The 25,271-nt window shown below is 33.0% G+C and overlaps 2 protein-coding genes across 4 annotated transcripts in view; both read right to left on the reverse strand.

Moving 5' to 3' along the window:
* LOC113509622 (uncharacterized) overlaps positions 1 to 25,271 on the reverse strand; it is a 172,566-nt gene that overhangs the window by 83,208 nt on the left and 64,087 nt on the right. The window lies entirely within an intron of this gene.
* LOC128201655 (uncharacterized) lies at positions 7,421 to 12,003 on the reverse strand. The gene is made up of 2 exons (XM_052899252.1): positions 10,973 to 12,003; positions 7,421 to 7,941 (listed from the first exon to the last, which is right to left on the reverse strand). The coding sequence occupies exons 1-2, from the start codon at positions 11,829 to 11,831 to the stop codon at positions 7,583 to 7,585; spliced, it is 1,218 nt and encodes a 405-aa protein (XP_052755212.1). The 5' UTR covers positions 11,832 to 12,003; the 3' UTR covers positions 7,421 to 7,582.

Below are 25,271 nucleotides of genomic sequence, written 5' to 3' on the forward strand. Positions count from 1 at the left end.
TCGTTAAGCCATAATTTTTTTTTTTTTTTATTATCGTTGATTTCTGTACACATACTACTAGTTTCGTTAACCCTAACTATGGGAGACAAAGGTGTGGACAATTAATTTTATTTTATTTGACATATTACTGCAAATTCCGGAGATGTTTATCTAACACCATGTAGATACCTAATAACTATTTGTCGAAACAATAATTTACTGTATATTTATGTTAATAGGAAGACTAGTAGGCGACATAAGCGGGTTTATGGAATTTTCATTGGCATTTTATTGTTTTATTAAGTAACTAGCGGTGACCGCGACTCCGTTCGCTTGTTTTTCAAGATAAAATTCCTAAAATCATGATGCGATTATTTGATACACTTCCATCGTAAAAATTTTAAACTAGTCCCACTATCACTCTCTTTAAGTAACTTTTTTCTTTCTTCTCTCTTATTTTCCTATGTCTTTCTTTGCAGTTGTTTGTTTTCTATTAAATATGTGTATGTCTATGTATATAATAAATATAGTATATCCATTTATGTAACTGTATATTTGCACATTATATAATATATCCAATTTATATAATAAAATCAATGTACAAACTTTTTGGCCCACAAGATTTCATTATAGTACCCATAAATGTCAAGATAGAATGTTAATATCGAGAATAGTTATAATAAAAACTACAGTGGCCATATTTGTCGAGGAAGACCGATATATTGAGTTCAAAGTTCACAACTAATAAATAAAATTAAGTATGCTCATGACAACAATCCTTGATTAGGTAGTTAGAGGCATTTGAACGTAATACTCAACGCATAATACATTTATAGTTTATAAGAAATGGACAATTGCAATTTGATTTCGGTATAGAATGGGTCACCATTCCTTTTCCGTCAGTGTCGTAAGAGGCGACTAAGGGAACTTAATGCTCGGATGATGGATAATAGCGTCACTCTTAAAACATTACCAAAACTTAATTGCGGTTGCCAATTCAGTTTCCTTTAACATATTTATACGTTAAAGGAAGCCGAATTGGCAACCGTATATTAAACAACAACTTGTATATTAAAAAAAGGGAAAAGTACCAGGGATGGTATATGGAGGGGAGTGGCTATATTCAACTGAAGATAGCTGACGGCTGATATTATGATAAAGAAGAAAAATGAAGAGTATTAACGCGGTCATTTAGGTAAACTCTGTTTTATATATATATATATATATATATATATATATATATATATATATATATATAACTTACAATGGCAAACAAGCTGTCGGCTCACCTTATGGAAAGTAGTAACCGTTGGGTATAGACATGAGCAGTATCAAGAACATAACAGAGTATACTGTTTCGCCCATGCATTGCCATTCTTGAGGACTCAGGTGTTATTACTTTATACCCTGTAAATTCACGCCATATCCCACTCTTCAAACTGAAACACAGCTATGCAAACACAACTGCTTTACGGTTGAAACACGAATGGGACAGAGGTATCCAAGCAAACGACTCTTGTACAAAATCTCCCTCTGGTGAATTTACCTGAATGAATCTCGACATTATGACCAGGTCACACCGGCTGTGATCACGAGTACGCTGATATAGCGCTGTTATGTCTCCGCTTTCAAGGCAGAAGTTTTCTCTTCTACACTATACTCATTGTCCCATATTACAACACAAATTTTAAAACTGATATATGAAAAATATTAACTCTAAGACAGATTTAAGAATGCGTATAACTTCCTAAGATTTGTTCATGTCTATAATCTATGAACTGAACTATCAACAAGTTCACTCACATATAACTAAAAACATTAGAATCCAAATAGTTCTAAAGTCAAATTCAAATTTGTAAACAAAAAACAATTTGGCGATGACGCCCATGAAACGACGTATATAATGACCCTATCACATCAATAACAATAAATACAAGGTAAAAACATAGACAATAAAATTAAAGGAGCTCGCTACGAATATTTATAATCGACATTATGAACCAATTAGGTTAATTAAATAAATATTAATAGGACCCTATTGCTCTTTCTATATATTTATTTAAATTATTTAGTTTAAGCTAATTATGCGCGAGTCTTCGCTTGTATATTATATCCTTAGATTCTATAAATAGTGTCTCCATAGAAATGCTTCAAGTAAAATGGGTCAAATACTATATTTATTTTGTCTTATAATTTTTGCATCTTTTTAATGCGTAAATACTAATTTTATCTATTAAATAATACATAAAGCTACATTTTATGCGTAAGTATACACAAGACTGATAAAAAACGATCACTAACTTGACAATTAGCCAACAAAATGTTGACCCGTTTTTAAGGTTCAAGTCTCTATCTATATAATCTAAGACTATATCAATTTTAACGCATAATATTATATAATATATAAACGCACAGTTTTTTTTTTTAATTATTGTCAGTTATTTATATTACAAAAATCGCTGAATAAAATGGACTATTAAACAGCAAAATATAATTATTAAATAAATATAATCGAAACCGTTATCGAATTGGTGAATATCTCGAGGAAAAATACAAAAAGAAAAATACAGTCATATTGAAGTACTTTCTTTGTTTTGATATCGATTGCAATAACGGATACGTAGATATAATAATTATAATAACACGACATGTGACCACACCATCTAAGCGAACATAAGGACAATATGGCCCAAAAATGCAGTTAACGAAAGAGAATGATCTACACTCAACAGAATTCTTCTCTTTTAGAATATTCTACATGTGATAATATTATCACATATATCGTTATATATATTCTATAATCCAAATATAGTGTTGCTATTTACACAACTTAATTTGTGTAAATAATTATTACAAAAAATAATATTGCCTTTTGTGATATTTTCAATTAATTCTTTTTAAAGACAACGCCATATTTGTAATGTCGTTCTGTATAATTCTATTCTATTGCTAAGTCATTAAGATTTCCAAAATAAGACATATTCATATTTTGTATAATTTATCGTTCATACATTTACATACGAATGTTATTTTTGTCTCGTGACATTTGTAATAATTTCGTATGGCTCAATATATTGTCTTTGAAATATACCAAATTGTCAATGAATTTAGTAAGAACAATGTTAACAGATATTTTAATAATTTAATAATAATTAAATACTGGTTTATCTTTATAATAAATATAATATTTACTTCCTAAATTAAAAAGGCATTTAGTTACTGAATCATTTTTTGATATTGTTGCACGATGTACCTTTTTGGTTGTTTTTAATGCTTTTTTTTATATATAATACATTAAAATATTGTTTCTTTTCAATAGCAAGACTTGTCTGAGGATGTTTTTTCTCTTTGCTTAATACTTATTTTTCTAATTATTCCTACTAAAAAGAACTAAATAGTTTCACTTATATACTTATTACGTCTTTAAGGTTTATATAAGTCGTTTGCTACGCTTAAATGAAATTTGAATGATGCATTTGAACGGTATATTTAAATAATTTGAACGAATTTTAAAACACAGATAAACCATTAAAGGGAAAAATTTTAACCCAATTCACATGAACAACCCCGGAAATCTTAACTTGTATACTATTAATATTATAAACGTGAAAATTTTTATTAATTTTAAAATGTTTACTTTGACTGTTTAATTTTAATCACATTTAAGCAACTGAATGAATTTTAATGAAATTTAATAAACAAATTATCATGTCCTTGATCAACACATTGGTTCCCTACTTTTTCTTCTAATTTGCTTAAGCAAATCCGCAAGACACAGTTAGTAAATAATAATCAACAATAACAATCGCCTTATTTATTATAAGTCAAAAATATATAAAACCCAATAAGCTTATTGGTATGCATACGGCGACTGCAACTAGTGTGTCCACATCGGTATGCCTACACCGGCACTGCGTTTTATCGATTTAGAACAGATATCAATTTGTAGTTACCTACGTGAACGGAATAATAACAGAATATAGTGTTGTATAATAATAGTTGACTATCGATTAAGTATTAATCGAAAATACGAATAGCACATAATCTAATAAGCAATAATGTAATGGAAATAATCGATTGTTTATAGTCAATTACTATATTTAAATTATTAACAATTAATCAATAATATTGTTTAAATTTGTTATCAACTTATTTTCATAGTATTGCGGTATTATTAGATTATAATTGATTATTCAATTTAATAATAATTAATTAAATTTCATAAAACTTCACATTGATACTAACGATTAAATCGACAGACTAATCGATATTTGAATTGTTCAGGGTGAACACTATCGATTACTTGATAATCGATTATTAGGCAACACTAATAGAAAAGCACGTGTTAGGGTTAACTAAAATGTTAATAAAATATACACATTCTTGGTTTAATTCCCCATATATCACATGCAACTATCATATTTTCGTTTCTATTGATTGTAATAATATGTAGATTTTTTTTGTTTTGACATTGTGTGGTTTGGAAAATACACTGGATTCTGCTTAATCCATGGTATTCTTCATGTCTATAGGGGACTGTTATCACTTTCCAGTACACAACCCAGGTAGTAAATATTGTCATATTGATATCGATTTTTAGTCACTAACCCTAAAGTGATTTAAAACTTACGTCTTATTTGAGTCACAGACGTCACCTTGCTACCTGGGGAGCCATCAACTGGTTTATCATTCCAAACTGCATAAAAAATATTTTTCCTACTGTTTTTCTGTTTACTTTCATTATTATAATATGTGACTGTTATATTTCCTACAAGTTTAAATGAATTTATTTAACTCTAAAGTACTTAAAAGCTTAATAATAATTTAAAATAAATAATCATACGTCAGTGTGTAAACTGAACGCTTCATTCTCAGACTAAGAGGGCAAATACTCAACTAAGTGTACATGTAAAAAATATTAAAGTCATTATAAAAAACATAGTAATAGCGAAGGTCTACATCATTGTCATTAAATCATCGACGTCTGGTATAATCATTGCGCGTGCCAAATCTCGTATGGCAACCCAAAAGCCAATGTCATTACATATTTGGTCAAATTGGAAATTGTAACAAAATTAGGCAAATCACTATATTAATAGAATCTTATTTATGTGTTTACTAGCTTTTACCAGCGACTTCATTGGCGTGACAGGAACGTAAAATGTACCTAGCTTATGTCCTTCTTTCTCCTCCTTGTTGTGAGGTCCCGGCATAGAATGGGCCACCCTTTCCTTTCCCGTGAGTGTCGTATCAGGAAACTAAGGGAACTGAATACTCTAGGGATGGACAGCAACGTTCCTCTCAAAACATTACCAAAGCCTGTGGTTGCCAACCCACCTGCCAAGCGTGGCAACTAATGGTAACACCCCTGATAAGGGGTGGCCTATGTTCAGCAGTGGATAATAATGGCTAACAACATCTATGCCCTTCTGTATCCCATACCAAATTTCATTAAACTATATATCCCAAATATGCGGACGAAGTCATGGATAGAAATTGATTTATGATATTAGTAAAAATTAAACGAAACATTTTGCCATAATTGTATTTGTAATATATAAAAAACCTACAATTTATTGAACAACGTCTAATAACATTTCGTTTTTTTTAAATAGCTTGTATTTTTATGTAGGTAAAAATAATGGTGCACCTAATAGAAAGTGAATAAAAATAAACAACACTACTAATATCCTAGATTACACAATGATGCCTAAAAGAGTATTAAAAAACACGGTTAGTTTAGAAGCAGTTATTCAGATAATTTCTGAACAACGTCTCTTGTTCCTCATGAACCACCAAGTATTTTGTAATTTCGGGATTGAAAAACGAGCAGCCAAATCTATAGACATCTAAATGTTAATCCTGAAATTATAAGTTCATCCGAAACTGAATTAAAATTATCAAAGAATAATCATAAAAAAGAATCATCAAAATTTGTTCCCAATTAGCAAGGATGTCAAAACACAAACACATCAATAAAAAACATTTAAACGAGTACACGGCCTGTACATTTTTTGCTCGTTAAGCTGTTTTAGTACTAAGATATTCAAAATATCCTCTCACTGAATTAATTAACACAACATATGCATAAAGGACTCAAGTTTTTATCATAACAATTACTGTCATAATCATAGATCAAACAAACAGTGATAAAGTGCGCAAATCTGGCATATAACTCAACGGTTACAAAGCACTTGAAGTACTTTATAGTTATAGGAGTTGGCGCCACCGTCGCGTCGGTTGTGCATGATACTGTGCCGGTGAATCGGCGTAGATAGAAGCTTTGTAACGCCGCGGTAAGGTCTGATACACACCTAGCTAGTGTTGATAGAAAATAATTCTACAAAATAACTCCCTCATTTATAAAATCTATAATCTTCTACAAACCTATTTTAGTCATTGAAATGTTCTCACGCTGTCCTTCAAAAAATGTACGCAGAAGAAAATACAAAATTCTTTAATAGCTAAAATAAGATTTTAGGAATAAAGAGATAAAATCATATTATTGTTTTTAAAACTTTCAACGGTACTTATGTCACTAAAATTCGAAGCAAAACCCTAAGACGTAAGCATTGCCCTCACCCATAAAAAATATTTAGAGAAAATCGAAATAAATATGGAAATGGCTAATAACGCAGTTGTCTTCTATAACGTATATTCTTAAATATTTACTTTGTGGGGTCTTCCATTTTCAAAATATAAATATTATTATGGAATATCTATTCATTATATTGGAACATGTTGGATGAATAGAAGGAATAGGAAGACAGAGGAACCCGATTTCAAAAGGCCCCTAAAAGTCTTTGAACCCTTTTGGCCATTTGGTAATGTCTTATTAGATGTATATGCTATTTAGAGTGACGACCTCAATAAGGTAATAAAGTTAACACTTATTTTTTATAGCAACTTTATGTCACAAATAATAAAACACATGGCGTACTAAACTATAATAAAATGAATCAAAGTATTCCGACAAATAATGATTTTCCCAGAGCTTCGCTTTAGAGCTTTAATTACCGTGAAGCCACCGTGACCATGACTTACTTACACCTATGTTTATTATATTCACCAGTTTATTACCATTGCGTATTGCGAATACACATGGTAATAATGTGTTACGTTGTAATAAAACACACAAGGCACATAAAACATACAAAGCACGTGACTGTGAATATACTCAATAAGTATCCACAAGCAGACTTACTGTTGAAGAGTTTCGCAGGTTGGCAACGGACATCATCTTTGATGTTAATTAATTGATATAAAATTTATTGTACATTATGTAAAATATTTCATATAAGGCCATGTCATACGATTGGTGAAAGCTTTAATGTTTAACAAGCTGTTTTTTAAATAAACAAATGAAACACTTGAAATATTTATAAATGAAACTATACTGTTTAGGGATATAGTTTCAAATATATACACAGTTAATCAGCTATACGTTTTAAGGCCGGCAACAGACTGACAAATCCCGATTGAGAGGTAGGTACACATTTACAAATGTCATACATTAATGATGTACCCACAAACATCACATCCCTCCACCAGTAGTATAAAATTATCTAAAACAATGAACAGCCTAAAATATCTCAATTACAATTTATAATTTATTTTTTTTTCGAGTCGCTCTAAGGGGTCTTTGACGCAAGGTGTGTTCATTATTATCAGTTGATGGCACATTGAGAGGCTGCACTGGATCCGAACCTAGAGGTATCGGACTCGACGCGCTGTTATCACTTAATATTCTCTCCTCCCCACCAGCTCGCTCCTCTCCCAATTTGGACATCATACTATTATGGATGTTCTCCGGTAATGATTGAAATGAAGAATCGCTGTTTTGATCTTGTTGCTCGTATATGAAATCTTCTTGGCCCTCTGTGCTCTTCTCATATTCTTGTTCAAAGCTTCCAATAATGCTTACATCATCAACCTCATAAGTTTTATCCGAGCCTCTATAAGCTAAAATTTGATCCACATGTTTCTTTACATACTGTTTACTTCCCGGTAATAACACGTTGTACATCCTAGAACCGATTTCCTTAGATATGATCCCAAATTGCCAAATATGTTTGTTACCATTATTATAATACTGCTTAACTAAAACTTTATCTCCTTTTTTGAAATCAGTTCTGCGATGTCCTCCGTATTGTTTACTCTGTAAGGTCTGTTTATTTTTAACATTAGAATTGGCTGTAGCTGATACTGACTCTGTTAAATTATTTGTCCTATCCGCATTTGGCACGTGCAGCAGGAGGTCGAGTCTACAACGTAAAGACCGACCCAACAACAACTGGGCTGGAGAAAAACCGGTAGTACAATGACTACTATTTCTATAATCAAATAAAAATTTATTCAATTGTTGTAATATAGTTTTCTGTGTTTTGTTTTCTTGTAATATAATTTTTAAAGCCTTTTTTATAGTTTTTACACTGTTTTCTGCTTGCCCATTTGATTGTGGATGATAGGGTGCGATAGTTAAATGTTGTATTCCATTTTTGTTACAGAACTCATCAAATTGATTTGAACAGAAATTAGGAGCATTGTCAGTAATTATAGTTTTCACCAACCCAAACCTACTAAACAGTTCACATATTTTAGAAATAATCATTTCAGTAGTAGTGGTCGTCATTAAAAAACATTCTAACCATTTAGAGTGTGCGTCTATTACTACCATGAAATATTTTCCATCTATATACAACATATCTAGATGTATACGTTCCCATGGCTGCGAAGGGTACGGCCACGGCGCGAGCGGAGCGCGCGGTGGCGCGTTTCGAAGCGCGCCGCATATACTACAAGAGCCGATTTTTTGCTCAATATTCTTATCTATTTGAGGCCACCACATACGACTCCGAGCTTCCGTTTTCGTTTTAACAACTCCGAAATGTGAATTGTGCAATTCGTTTAATAACTGTTCCCTGAAAATAGCCGGAATAACTAATTTATGGCCACGCATTAAACAGTTATTCTCAACTGATAGTTCTAATCTACAGTTATAGTAAGGCCTTAATTCTGGATCGGTTATCTTGGTAGGCCACCCTTTTTCGATGTAACCCATTACTTTTTTAATTAATTTATCGCTAGCTGTAGCTTTTTTAATATCTGTTATAGTCACTGGTTTCAAAATTGTATCCGTGACAAAATTTATATATAAAGCTTGGTCCTCTACATTATTACTGGAATTCTGATCCGGTAATACCGATCTAGACAGGTAATCGGCAACATTTTGATCGCTTTTAATGTATTCTATGTTAAAATTGTAGGCCGATAAAAATAAGGCATACCTTTGTAATCTATTGGCCGCCATTTCCGGTACCCCTTTCTTACTTCCAAAAATTGATAAAAGTGGCCTGTGGTCTGTGCGAAGCGTAAATGGAATCATACGACCGTACAAATAGTAGTGAAACTTTTTTATAGCAAAGACAATAGCAGCCGCTTCCTTCTGGATCTGTGCGTAATTACGTTCTGCTTTGGAAAGTGACCTAGACGCATAAGCAACGACCCGCTCGCGTCCGTCGCTTTGCCGCTGGGCCAGCACAGCGCCCAGTCCTGCTGGACCGGCATCACATGTCACCACAGTGGCTAACACTGGATCGTAATGCGCCAGCACCCGTTCCGATGCCAATTGCTTTTTAATCATATTAAATGTCTCGTCATGTATCGCATCCCACCTCCATTTCTCATTTTTTTTCAATAAAGTATGCAGTGGATTTAATAAACTAGAAGTGTTAGGAATAAAGCATCTATAATAATTAACCATACCTAAAAAAGATTTTAATTCATTTACATTTTTTGGGCTTGTACAGTTTAAAATTGCTTCAACTTTTTTTTTCCGATTTATGTAAGCCGTTACGATCTATTTTAAATCCTAAATATTCCACCGATTCTTTGAACAATTCGCACTTGTCAGATTTTAGTCGTAGGCCAGCTTCTTGCAGTCGACTTAACACCTCCTCTAACCTCTTAAGATGTACCTCTTTAGTCGCCCCTGTTATTAAAATATCGTCCAAAAATATACAAGTACCCTCGATATCTGATAATAATTGTTCCATTGTCCGTTGAAAAATAGATGGCGCATTTGACAATCCAAAAACTAAACGGTTGTATATAAACAAACCTTTGTGTGTATTTATACATGTAAATTTTTTTGAATCGTCTAGTACTAATTGATTGTAGGCTCTAGAAAGATCTAATTTAGAAAATTCAACCCCTCCATGCAGTTTAGCAAACAAATCCTCAATGCGGGGCAATGGATAATTATCTGAATATAAAGCCTTATTTAATGTCACTGAAAAGTCACCACATATTCTAATATTACCATCTGACCGAAGAACGGGTACAATAGGAGTGGCAAAATCAGAATATTCTACTTTCTCTAAAATTCCTAATTCCAAAAGACGTTGTAATTCATTTTCTACTTTTGTTCGAAGAGCAAGGGGTACCGGGCGAGGCTTAAAAAATTTTAATTGCGAGTCTGATTTTAATTTTAAATTTATTTTATATTTGTTAAAAGTACCTAACTCATCTTTGAATAAATCACTAAACTTTTTTTTTAATAAATCACTAATATTTTCAACATTTAAATTATTGCAACCGACCCTACACAAATGTAAATCAAATGCGCTAATGAAATCCCGGCCTAATAATGCTGGTTGATTGTTTTGTGTATTTATTACAAACAATTTAATTGGTTTAATGCGACCTTCAAAAGTGACTGAAGTCATTATGTAACCTACAGGTGAGATTTTGCTCCCGTTATAACAATTCAAAACAACTTCACACGGTTTAAGCTTATTTTTCTTTTCAAACGCGGACCGATATATACTATAAGGCAAGACAGAAACAGCGCTACCACTATCGACTTCGCTCATTATTTTGCAACCATCAATCTCGACTGCCTGCCGCATCGGCTCACCATTAATGCATTCTATATTAAACATATCATAACCTTTAACAGTGTCGTCATCATCCACAGCCAAAAAATAATTACTTTTTACGTTCGATTTACACATCCGTAACAAATGTCCCTTTTGATTGCACTTCCTACATGTGAACTCGGCATATCGACACTTATCTTTTGAATGATTTTTATAACCACACACATCACATCGATTCGCACCATTTCGCGACGAAAATCGCGCCGTTGCTGCAGGCGCCGAGCCAGGCCGCGGCGCGCCGCCGCCGCCGGTCCCGCCGCCGCCGCCGCCACCGTCGCCGCTGCGGCCGCCGCGCTCACTGCGCTCTGTACGCAACGAGAACACCGGCTGCGCCAGCACTCCTCCACTTGCATCCATGTCCACCCCTTGCAATGCTTGCCGCGCACACTGCACACCTTGAGCGATCTCCAAAGCTTGGTTAAAGGTCAAAGTTTCGACACTTTCAGCAAATAACTTTTCTTTCTCCTTCGAAGGCACCATACCGAGAACAAAACGATCTCGAAGCATTGTTTCCAGTTCAGTTTTGTACCCACAATGTTTAGCCAAATTCCGCACTCGAGCTGCCCATTCCGCTAACTCCTCACCCGGTCGTTGTTGTGCCGAGTTGAATTTGAGCCGCTCGCCAAAGGAACTTTTTTTACTTTTGAAATGATTATTTAAAATTTTAATCAACGCTTTGTAGTCGATAACCTCCACAGAGGTCGGGAAGGTCAAATCGATCGCTATTCGGTAGGTATCTTCAGCCAGCGCCGTGAGTAACAACGCACGGCGTTTTATCCCTGTCTTGTCTGTGTTATCGTCGATATCATTCGCTGCACAATATTGTACAAAACGGCTTTGAAAAATGCTCCATTCTTGCGTTCTATGATCGAAGCTGAGACTGCCGCCGAACATGCTTCCACTACTAGCCATTTTACTTCCACTACACTAAATGACTAAATGCACGCTTGAGTTCAATACCTCGTCGCCAAAATATACTGTTTAGGGATATAGTTTCAAATATATACACAGTTAATCAGCTATACGTTTTAAGGCCGGCAACAGACTGACAAATCCCGATTGAGAGGTAGGTACACATTTACAAATGTCATACATTAATGATGTACCCACAAACATCACAGAAACACTAGTATGTCGTGGACCCAGTATTTTATAAACATAAGTCTTTTAACGAAGCTATATATCCGATCCCTTATTTCATGAACATGTAAAATCTTATTCGAAAATATTTAAAAAGGTTTGCCATACAGCTAAGTCGCCCTATTTAGGTAAAATAATAACTAAATCTAAAGATAAAATAAAAGCCACTTGGAAAGTAATAAATAGCGAAACTGGAAAAGTTAATTTTCAAAATAGCAAAATAGCTTTAAATATTAATAACAAATTGGTAAATTCCGACACAGAGGTCGCGCATACATTCGAATCTTATTTTACTAATATTCCATTAATTACGACACAGGCTCTAAAATCTTCCCCGTCTGCTGCTGAAACTTTACTAACAGACAATGTTAGCAAGTCATCAGCTGTATTTAACTTTAGACATACATCATCAGTAGAAATAATGAAAATATTCAAACAGCTTAATAATAAAAAAACAGAGGATCTATGGGGTATATCTGTTAAAATACTGGATAGTATAATGGAAATTATTGCGCCCTCTCTTGCTTTTATTTTCAATAAATGTATAGATGAAGGTAAATTTCCTAACATAATGAAAATTAGTAAAATCATACCGCTTTTTAAATCTGGAGATAGGAGTGACCCAATAAATTATAGACCTATATCCATACTCCCAGCACTCAGTAAAATTTTTGAAAAAATAATCCTTATGCAACTTGTCAGTTATTTCAATTTAAATAATTTAATCCACAATAGTCAATTCGGTTTTTCCAAAGGTCGTTCAACTACAGACGCAGGTGCAGAGTTGCTTAGACACGTATTTGCTGCATGGGAAACTAAAATGGATGTGATAGGTGTTTTTTGTGACCTTTCTAAGGCTTTTGATTGCGTTGATCATAATACATTGCTAAAAAAACTTGCTTTTTATGGCGTCAAAGACAATGCTTTAAATTTAATAAAATCTTATCTATCTGATAGAATACAGAAAGTGAAGATTAGCAACGCTACGTCTGACGGGTCACTTGTGCAAATGGGTGTACCTCAAGGATCTATTCTCGGTCCATTTTTATTCCTAGTTTACATTAATGATCTCCCATATGCCATGCAGGATAGATGCGGCATAGTATTGTTTGCAGACGATACTTCATTGATTTTTAAAGTTAATAGAATGACTAATAATTATGACGATGTAAATAGTGCTTTGCGGCGTCTCCTGCACTGGTTTACAACTAACAATCTTATGTTAAACGCTAAAAAAACAAAATGTGTTAATTTCTCTCTATCTAAAAGTTTTAATACTAATTGCAATATTAAATTAAATGACGAATCTCTCGAATTTATAGAATCTACTGTCTTTCTAGGAATCACACTAGATAATAAAACACAATGGGGTGCACAAATTCAAAGCCTTGCAGCGAATCTAAGTTCAGCAGCTTTTGCCGTGCGTAAAGTTAGACAGTACACTGATACTGATACTGCTAGATTAGTCTATTTTAGTTATTTTCATAGTTTACTCTCTTATGGAATATTACTATGGGGAAAAGCGGCAGATATTAAGAATATATTCATATTACAAAAACGTGCCGTTCGAGCGATCTACTGTATGATATGTATATTATATATTCAAATATTCTATATGTTCATAAAAATCTTGACTTATTTCCAAAAAACAGCAATATTCATAATATTAATACTAGATTTAAAGACAAACTTGCTGTCCCCAAGTATCGTTTAGAAAAAGTTAATAGGTCTTTTATGGGAATAGGTATAAAAATTTACAATAAGATACCAAAGGATATGTTGGAATTACCCTTAAATAAATTCAAAACATCTGTTAAATCATATTTACTGAGCAAAGCCTATTACTCACTAAACGATTACTTGAATGACGAGTGTGCATGGCAATAGTTGTTCATGCACTGAATTTTCATTTAATGTTAGACATAGACACCTATATAAATATACATTGTAAATAAACTGGCTTTAAAAAAAAAAAGTAATTCAATTGAGTTTCTTGCCAGTTCTTCTCAATTGGATCTATATACCGAACTGGACGGTAGGGTAAATATAAAATTATAATGTAAAAATTTGACGTTCATAAGCGGCTAAAATGTCCTACATGAATAAATGATTTTTGAATTTGAATTTGAATTTGAACATGATTGTTTAATCAATTCACTACCTAAATATTATAATTGGGAAAAATTAAATTAGATGAAGCGACGACCTCAAATGTTGCAGGAAGTCAGTAGATGTAGGTGGCTCAGGACAGTTTCTTATGGCAGTCTATGACCTTCATGTATAACGTAGATGGCCTAGAAACTCTTGACATCAGAAAACGATGTACTCACAAGCTTAATAGTAGGTAGTAGCAATGGAGATAGCCTATGTTCAATTATGACGACCCAATGCTTAATATCTCTTAGAGTCAGAAATCCATATCCAGCAGTAAATAGTTATTAGATTGCTATTAAGAAGTGCCTGGTGGTAAATATTTACGATTAAGTTTTATAAAAATTTTCTTCTCTATATTTTTTAATGAAGTAAACATTTTTTACCAATTTGGGTAAAAATCAAACTGTATTAATTAAACTAATTAATTGTAACTAAATAAATTTATTCCATTACTAATAAAAAATTAATGAGTATGTTTATTGGACATTAAATGCCAAATATAGCATTTATGACTATATAACGTGATCTTTATAAAAATTTAGTTAGGTGATAATTGTAGATAATTAATAAGTCGCACTGACCTTCCGTAACACAATGCCAAATGACTTAAATGATTAATAAAAACTAATGATGCAAATATATAAAAACATAAGAAACATATGTAATGAATATGCTTGTTAATTGAATATTCTATTCAATAAACTGGTGTCACAGACTTTGTTCATAATTAACATGTACACACAGCATGAGTAGTGACAACATTGCAATGTAATCAACAAACAAGCAAATTTAACATCACGTCGCCACTTATGTTGTGTCTACCTTTATTTCAAGTGTATTTTTATGTTTAAAAGTATAAAAGTAGCTGTTTTACTTTTATTCATGTTTTTTTTTATTCTGGATTGCATTCTTTTGTTCCTTTATTCAAGACAACATCGTATTGCTTCAGTCAATATAAGGAGTAAAATTACTACCATTAAATTAAGGACATATTTTTTTTATTATTATTTCAACCGTTAACTGCTGCACTGCTGAACGTTATCCTTCCCCATAAGGGGAGTTTTGCCAGTACTTGCAAAAAAAATTCAAAAATTACTATTCTAATACCGAAAAATAGGGGGGAAAGGGATTGTTAGTGATGGAGACTGATAATCCCATTGCTATCAATATACCCTATCAAGTCGATCTCCACGCGGTTCTCCCTGGAAACTATCATGGTTAATTCCTGATGAATTCATCATGATGGGCTAACTGGCCTGTTTTCATTCTCATCTATCAGCTTTCGCTGGTGCCTCGCCAGCGTATCCCGTTAGCGCAGGTGGGTTGCCATACCATTTTCACCCATAAAAAAAAACCGAAAAATATAAACATGTTTATATATGTATATATATAATTTTATTACATATCTGTTTATTAATTTAAATGCTTGTGTACATTTACTATTAAGAAATATATCAGGTTAATATAAAAAACCTTAATCTAAAATAACAGGTATTCCTCTGTATTTCTCGTATATGTTACGCGGCACCTTTGCCAATTAGGAAACGGTCATAATTCTTTTTAATTTACATAATCTAACGGTTTTCCAAGTTGGTAGAATTGAGTGGGTACAAATTACTTCTAAATTAAAGTAGATTTCTTGTAAACAATAATATTTATTTATTTATTTGATTAATACTTACAATCGCTTTAAAATTTGATTTATTACTGTATGGGTATTATAAGCTACTTTTAACCTGTTCATTTAACATATCTCTGTCACGCGAATAAAGTATACCAAATTTCATAATGATTAGTTAAACCGTTAAGGCGATAAGAGGTAACAAACAAACAAACACACTTATATAATATTAATAAAAATAGATAATCCCATGTAGTGTGCCACGTTCCGATTAACAACCGTCGTCGACTACATAGGTATTATCTCGATTGTTTTGCATATCGCGCACCCGCTCCTATCCGTACTCCTGTCCATGCGGGGCAAATTAATGATCAAGGGGAATCCACCCGGCTTTATAGGCTACCGACGTCAATACCACTTTACCAACATAAAGACTTTTGTCTGAGACGCATTCGACCCCTGATTCTTACCCCATGTAATCATTAGACCCGTTAAATTTATTTAATTTAACTAACTTCACTCGCTGCATGAAGGGGACATTTCGAATTGGAACATTTTGTTTAATTTTTGAGTAATTTAATATGTTTTAACACTGTAATCTTTTGGAGGGAACGATAAAGAGTGAAGTGATACCAAGAAATGTCAAAACATAATTTTATTCCACATTAAATATGATAACGTGGTTTTAAAATAATTATGTCTTGATTGACAATTATAAAAGACAAAATGGTCAAAAAAAAAATTTGACTAATAAAAATGCAATCGATTTGACAAAAATTAAAAGGGACGCATTTCACAAAAGTACTAAACTTACTACAAAAATATTAAATGTTTCAATGAAGCATTTGTATAACACCAACACACAAAATACCAACTTTTCTGTTTAAAAATAGTTTATATATGGGTGGATGCAGCGGATCGAAGGGTGAGTAGAATTTACAGGGTACAGAGGAATAACACCTGAGTCCTCAGGAATGGCAACGCATGGGGGGTATCATGGGCGAAACAGTATACTCTGTTATGTCTATGGTACTGCTCATGTCTATAAGCGACGGTTACCACTTTTCATCAGGTGGGCCGTCAGCTTGTTTGCCATTCTAAGTTGCATAAAAAAAAATTAGAGAAAATATTTTAAGGATTCAGTAACTCCGAGAGCAAAACTTTTAACTAGACCTTACCTGTAGGCAACAGCATTGTGACAGGTCCGTAGCAAAAAATTAATTTGGTATCATAATTCAATTACGCCCGTCGTTGCGAACAGGACACGTCTATTAATCACACTTTAACTGTATCAAGTTTTTTCTCGCCATGTCTTTACGAGACCGCCGGTCGCCATAATTTGTCAGGGTTTTTGTCCCGTTAATTGATCACCACAACTCGCTACCTAAATTAACATACCCACCTAATAGCATTGCGTAGCACATTGTGTATATAAGAATCGAATGTCATTAACATTTCCTTGCACGAGACTTTCGAGAGTTCATCCAGAGACGTAGTGTGTGCTATTGAATAAATATTGTTTAACAAGTTGCCGAGTGACATTTTGCTGCGCGGGCGCATCCCACGTTTGATTGTTCCGTATTCGTCCTATAAAATCTCATCCTATTCTTTATTCGGCCTAAACTATATCCCTTTCTTAATTTTGGCATTGCCTTTAATTATTATTTTTTTTTATAATCGAAATGTATTCAAATTACTAACATAAAGCAGATCATACATACAAAAGTAGTCGTTGGATGAGACATTATAGTATACTTTTATTCTCACTCAACCAATAACCTGTAACATTTCTTTGATTTAATATTTTTTATTTATCCTCTGAATATTTTTAACTCTCTCAATTAAGGAGATTTTTATTAATATATAATTAAACAAAAAATATTGCTCAGATAGATAATAATACTCAGAATCAAAAATAATAAGAGTTCTCAAACAACTGCAGTCACACAATTGAAGATTATAGAATAAAAATATATTAGCTGTGAAGAAACATGTGAAGCTACGTCATAGGGTAGATGTGACACAACCTTCTACATCATCACACGATGTTCACTCCTGTAGACAATTTATTTTCAATGCCTTTTATGCAAAATATTACAATTATAATTGCTTTATTTATGAATTCATAGTCCGATCGATTAAGATTTAATTTTGATAAGGCTTTGTGCACTGTATCATTAGGCTTGCTGACGATCTTCAGTAACTAGCTTGAGTTATGACATCAATGAAGATGACTACATATATAGAATGGACGAAAGATAATAAAAAAAAAACCAAGGACTTAATAACCAGATAAATATATTTTATCAGTATATTTTGTTTAAGAAATTTTAAATTATTGTATTCATAAAAAAATCTTTATGAACCTGGCGATAAATAATTAAAAATTTTAGATGTTCATAAAATTATAATAAAAAAAAACATGTATAGTATAATATCAAATTAAAACAACATTACTTGTGTAAATTAGGATTAAAAATATCCAATATAATTAGTTCAGGATATAGTATATTTGTATACCATATTTCATTGAAATCCTTTAATTGATTAAGACATGATTGGACCCAAACAACATCCAAACAATTCTATAACTTTTAGGATTGTTAGGATTTGTTTGCATTTATAAATATTAAATAGTATTATGTCTATTCATTAAATGAAGATTACTCTGGTGTAGTATATAGTAGTATGATTAACTTATTGAAAATTAACATACATTGTTTAATATTGTTTTATTTATTGAGCCATACAGAGATGACTCTTGTAAGTAACTAGTTAAACATCTTGTCTTTGATGATACGAGTAATATGAATAATCATAGATAAAATAGAAATTAAAAAGTAAACTTATTTACAGGGTACAGAGGAATAATACCTGATTCCTCTGAAATGGCAACGCGTCAGCTTATTTGCCATTCTAAGTTGCATAAAAAAACTTTGGTTTGCAAAAAATAATAGGGATTTCTAGATAAAATGCACGAATAGTTTAGTAGACTACTTTTTACCGCAATCAGTGGGCATATCCCGGTCACGCAGGCGAAATAACAGTTAAAATCTAGTATTAAATAATTAATACAACTCGTACTAATTATTATAAAGATTAAAAATAATTAAAATCAAAACAATATTTATGAAACGGCAAGTCCTCTTAGTTTACATTTTCTAATTAATATTTTATCTCTCATCTAAAAATCTCTTAATACAAGCTATTACTTTTATCCATGTATACAATAAAGTATTTCCTTTTTCTAAACTACATTCTTTGTAAACAGTTGCTAATTTTATAACTAGGTAATATAACTAGGGTTCAACTTAGTATACCTTGTAAAATTTATATAATTTTATCACAAATTAAGTGAGTAAAGTAACTAACAAGTTATTCGAATGGTCTATAACCTGCAAAGTTGCAGTTCGCGAAGTACTCAAGCAATAAAATTTTAGCGGACGATAAAAACTATTGAATAAAGATTTCATGGTACAAGTGAACGGCGACGAGCTACTGTACTTCGGTAGATTTATAACTATTGGGTTATGATGCCCACGCCCACTGCTTTTAAATAGTTTCCAGTCGGGGAAAAAAGTTTTATTTCATGTCGTTAAACAGATATTAGTATATTTGCTTACATATAATGCAAGCAAAAATAGTCGTATGTGCAACTTTGGTTGAAGGATTGAATATGACAGTGATTTACATTAAACGGAGGTATAAGAACACAGTCCTCAGGAATGGCAACGCATAAGAGGCACAATGCATTCTGTAATGACTATGGTATTGTTAAAGTTGGTGGATAATGCTATTAACCACATGTACCTACCTTTATATGTAATTGAGAAAACCTAGTAAGTCAATAGATAGATTTTGTATATGTATATATTAAGCGGAATATTTAATTAAATTATTTTAATTCATTATGCTTGTATGATAAGTTAAATTGTTTATTCTGTCAATAGATGCAATTATAGATGCAAAATAAATAAAATACTGCATTTTGATACTCATTCATAACAAACAAACGATCAAATCTATCATGCACTTTAAAAAATTTCAGAACTAAAAATTACAATTCTTAGAAAAAAACATGTATCTGTACCAATGGCACCACATAGTACAAAATATGTATTTAATGTACATTCCTTAATAACAGCATTGCTAATTTTAAAGTTAGAATTTATGCTTATGTAGCAAATATTAGTATATTCACATACATGTTAACAAAGAATAATAAAAGTGCTGTAAACGAAAACATCTCGGTAAATACAGACTAGCAATATTAGGATGAGCATAAATACGAATAGTCATGTCACTAGAACAATTGCACGTATTCGTATTGTAACCTAAGCTATTGTTATATTCTCGTACGAAGAAAATAGCGAAAAACGCTACGAATAATGCAATGGTGTTGTTACTAACTTTCCATCTTACAATGTAGCCAAAATAATATTGTGCGGAGAATATTTTTTTGATGTTATTCTTACTAATAAATACGAAAGTGACTTTGTTTGTTTGTTACATCTTAGCATTTTATACAATCGTCAGCAAATTTTGTGTATCATTCGTGATGAAAAATAACATAGAATACTATTTATCCTAATTCAGAGCAGTATACCAAAATTAATTTAAATCCATTCAATAGTTTTTACATAAAAGAACGAAAAGCATCTATTTTTCAATCTCACAAACAAGAAAGGGATTATTAATAATGGGGTCTGACCCATTGCTAGCAATATACCTTATCAGGTCGACCTCCACGCGGTTCCCCCTGGAAACCATCGCGGTTAGTTCTAGTGGAATTCATCACGATTGGCAAACTGACCTGCTTTCATCGTCATCTATCATCCCTCCCTGGTGTCTCGCCTGCGTATACCGATAGCGCAGGCGAGCTTACCATACCATTTTCACTCATTAAAAAAAATCTCACAAACGTTCCTATTTATAAAATAGTAGTAGAATCAATAAGGATTATTTTTTTCCTGAAATACAATTTAAATAAAGTATCCGAAGTATAATAACAAATTTATTACTACACGAACACGATATCATATTTACTTACATTATAGTAACAGTCTTGAAACTGTTTTTCGTAGAATCTCAACATTAAGAATAATAACCAACATGTCTACGGAGGTTGTAAAGGGCCGAGATGTTTCAATTCCTTTTGAACGTCGAAATAACATAATAGAGAGGGTTTACTTCTTGACAGAAGTTGACAGCTCTTTGTAGGAGCCTGGGAGATTATGTTAACGCTCTTTAAATGGCCTAGTATTTAATAGTTATGTTACAGCTCGCCTTTACAATGAGTTAGCAGGATGCTACTATTACAGACTCGCCATTCGGAATAACGTTTATTTTAAAGTTATTTGGCTTTAACTATTTTTATCTATACATTTATTAAAATATATCTGTCTGAATACGAAAGTCTTTAAACAGTGGGTATCACCAGTGATGGCTTATGGGACTGAAACATGGTCCTACGCGGTTGCTCGTTTACAAAAGTTTCTAATTACTCAGAGAGCTATCGATAAGGCTATGCTCGGAATTTCTTTACCTGACAGATTCCGTAGCAAGGATATCCGCAAAAGTACCAAAGTCACGAAGACTAGGCAAGCTAAAGAGGTAGTGGGCTTAACACATAGCTCGAAAAACCAACAATCGATCCGGAAAAAAGGTTCTTGAATAGCGACTCCGTACAGGCAAACCAAATGTAGGACTACCCCTCACTGAAATATAGTAAATGTAGGAAGACCCCCCTCCCCCCAACTAGATGGAGAGACGGCCTCAAACGCATTGCAGGGAGTCAGTGGATGCAAGTGGCTCAGGACCGTTCCTTATGGCAATCTGTAGGGAAGAGCTATGTTCAGCAGTGGACAAATAATGGTTGACATGATGATGATGATAATCTATCTGAAAAAATGGATTTGTGTCTCTTTTAAAAATTATTAATAGTAGTTTCTAATCGGTCATTTAATTAGTATTTACATAATAGAAACATACAGTTCTTTTTGCTGCTTTTACTCACGACTTTTTCCACATAACTTGTTTATGGTCAACAACATGGATAAAAGTATCCTATGTCCTTCTCTACCCCATGCAGTACGTGTATATCAAATTTTATAACAATTGATTACACCGTTAAAAAGTAACAAATAAACTCACTTTCACATTTATTTATATTTTTTTTAAAGATAATAATGCAGTGGTGACCCCGCCTGCGCTAACGGTATACGCTGACGAGGCACCAGTGAGGGATGATAGGTGAGAATGAAAAAGCAAGTCAGCCCATTGTGATGAATCATCTGGAAGTCAACACGACGGTTTCCAGGGGGAACCGCGTGGAAGTCAACCTGACGGAAAAATGATGGCCCACCTGATGGAAAATGGTAACCGTCGCCTATAAACATAAACAGTATTATAGAAGTAACAGAGTATACTGTTTCCCCCATGATAGCCCTCATTGCCATTCCTGAGGGCTCAGGTGTTATTCCTTGTACCCTGTAAATTCACTGCCATATCCCACCCATTAAACCGAAACAGAGCCATGCAAATACAACTGCTTCACGATAGAAACACGAATGGTACAGAGGTGCCCAAGCAAATGACTTTTGTACAAAGTCTCCGTCATAGAGTATTAAAATCATCAATAATTTTCTACTTATCATGGATGGACTACTCGTATGGAATTGGCGCCAATTGACAACATAAATTTATAGACCACCTTCACTGAATACGAAGGCTTCTGACTACCTAGTGGCATACCATTTCCACATGCTGTAAGCGTATGACGCACCTAATAAAATACATGTACGAGCTATTATGCATATTATGTAAGTATAGGTTTAATTTTTAATATGAAGAAAAAAACTTACGCATACATAATTGTATAAATGTTTGAGTTTTTTTTGTTACGTTAACACCTTACGGGCTTAACAAATCGTCATGATATTAATAATGAAAATTTTAAGAAAGATATACATATTTCACCCTGGTCTATTAATATATTATACATACCTCTTCCTTTCCCATGAGTATCGTAAGAGACGTGACTAAAGGAACTTAATATTCGAGGAATGGGCAACAGCGTCCCTGTTAAAACATCACTGAAAACTAACTGCGATTGCCAATCCACCTTCTAAGTGTGACAACTACTGGTAAAACCTCCCAAGGGGGAAACCTATGTTTAACAGTGGACAGTTAAAGACAGATATATGATGATGAAGATGATGATTAATATATTCGGGGCTCACAGATTAAGTGATTGATATTGACAGAACTAATCGTGCTATTAGCTAAACACAGATACGTAATATTCGTGATAAAAACCCAGAATATGCAAATACAACACTGCATTTTTATAAAATATATATTCGACTGTTCATATATAAAAATCATAAAATGAATTACATGTAGAATATGGTATCCTTTCAAAACATTTTATTGCCATTTCAAAAATGTCTTCATTACTATACGAATAATTTCTTTCAACTGCTTCGGAAGCAATAAACAGTGTCATTCCACGAAACGTTCGGATGTGATTTATTGTGAAAGTAAAATATATAATAATATAATAACAAGTTATTAAGTTGTACATTCTCGGCTATTGTGCACGGTTTCATGTTTCTTTTCGTTCATTTTTTATGTTAACCCACTTGAAATAAGATAAATTGCGCATATTTCCTTAAATAAGTACGAGCCGCGTATATACACACATCTACATGTATATATTTACATTATAATTATCTGTCTCCCATTGAGGAATTCAGAAACAATGGTACGCAAAATGCATCGAATCTTTCATACCACTTTTACTTCCTCCACATTTATCAATTTGGCGCGTCGCCTATTTGATCGACGCACAAGTACGTCCATCCGGAGTAACTCTTACCTACATCTGCTCCCACTTGTACTCGATAAATATATTTTGTAATTCTTCTATCATTCATTATCTGTAAATGATTAACAAACGCAAAATTCGCTGTTCAATCTTTGTCACTAGGGGGAAGGGATTGTTAATAATGCAGACTATTAGTCCCATTGCTAGCAATATACCCTATCAGGTCGACCTCCACATAGTCCCTCCTGGAAACTAGCGTGTTGAATTCCAAGCAGGTGTATTCATCACGATAGACTAACTGACCTGCCCTTTCACCCTCACTTATCATCTATCACTGGTGCTTCGCCAGCTTATACCGATGGCGCAGGCGGGATTACCATTCCATTTTCACTCATTAAAAACCACATATAAATCCAATATTTTACTTAAGTTACTACAAATAGTAACATGGGTCAACGCTACACAATATCAACAGTACAATATAAAAAACATTTATCTAAGTCACTAACAACTTAAGTAGGTACCTGCACGTGTATTCTACGATTACTTATTACGTAAGAACATCAATATTGGCGTGTCTGGCGCCTTCACGAATACAAAACAGTTTAAAATAAAATAAACAATGGTAATGAGTGTTGTCTGTCTGTCAAATCGTGACCACAGATGACGCCGAGAATGAGCCGGGAAGCTTGTATTAGTTTCATAATCATTTGTTCGAGGCATGATCATTACCATCGATCGATTTTGATATTGATTGCTCACTTCCGTATTTTGTTTTTCAACGTTTAAACAACCTTTGTTTCTAAACAAATCATATCGAATTGCATCATTTATAGATTCAATTCGGTTGAATTAAATTGTTGATAATTATAATTGAAATGTTATTGTTTGCGTAAACGTAAAATTTTCATCATAGTAATTTAAACTCTATTGCGAATACATTTAAGGGCATAAGGGAATTGTAATATCACTATTACAAAAAATACATACTTATGTATATATTGACAAACGTAGTGTAATACAACTAATTAGTGCGATGCAGCTAATTAGTAATAACAAATGTAGAATGACCAATAAAGACTAGAAGGGAAGAATTGAAAATCAAGCAAAAATCAGTGATCTGCAGTAGATTGATAAATAATTTTACTAGAGGTTGAGCAATGCGTGAATCTTATAAAATTTGAAGGTCGCTCGCCACTGTTACAGTATGGAATATAACCCTTTCAAATAGTAGTCAAAGAAATATAACCCAATATTTAATTAACACAGATGCAATATAATCTAAGCTAGAACCTAAATAGCCGCGTACAGTGTGGTTTCAGAGGAGTTTCCTTTCACAAACGCTTAAGCTGTGGAACGAGATCCCTACCGCGGTTTTTCCTAGAGACTACAATATGGGGTTCGTAAAAAAGTATATTAAGATTTCTTCAAAGTCGGCAATGCGCATCTGACTCCCCCAGTGTTGCAGGAGTCTATAGACTACTATGACCGTACACTATCATTATGGTATAAAAAAAATAACCAACAAAATAGAAGTGATTTTTTTTATACAACTTAGAATGGCAAACAAACTGACGGCCCACCTGATGGAAACTGATAACCGTCGCCT

Source organism: Galleria mellonella, unplaced genomic scaffold, assembly GCF_026898425.1.
Source record: "Galleria mellonella isolate WM207_F2 unplaced genomic scaffold, CSIRO_AGI_GalMel_v1 utg57, whole genome shotgun sequence".
In the NCBI taxonomy this organism is placed as follows: Eukaryota; Metazoa; Arthropoda; class Insecta; order Lepidoptera; family Pyralidae; genus Galleria; species Galleria mellonella.

Excerpts from the sequence above, each read along its gene's own strand:
- LOC128201655 (XM_052899252.1), bottom strand. The coding sequence starts at position 11,831 with ATGGCTAGTAGTGGAAGCATGTTCGGCGGCAGTCTCAGCTTCGATCAT. Across the intron at positions 7,942-10,972 it reads GTGTAAATCGAACGTAAAAA|CTTATAGAGGCTCGGATAAA; the intron begins GTAATTATTTTT and ends ATCAAATTTTAG.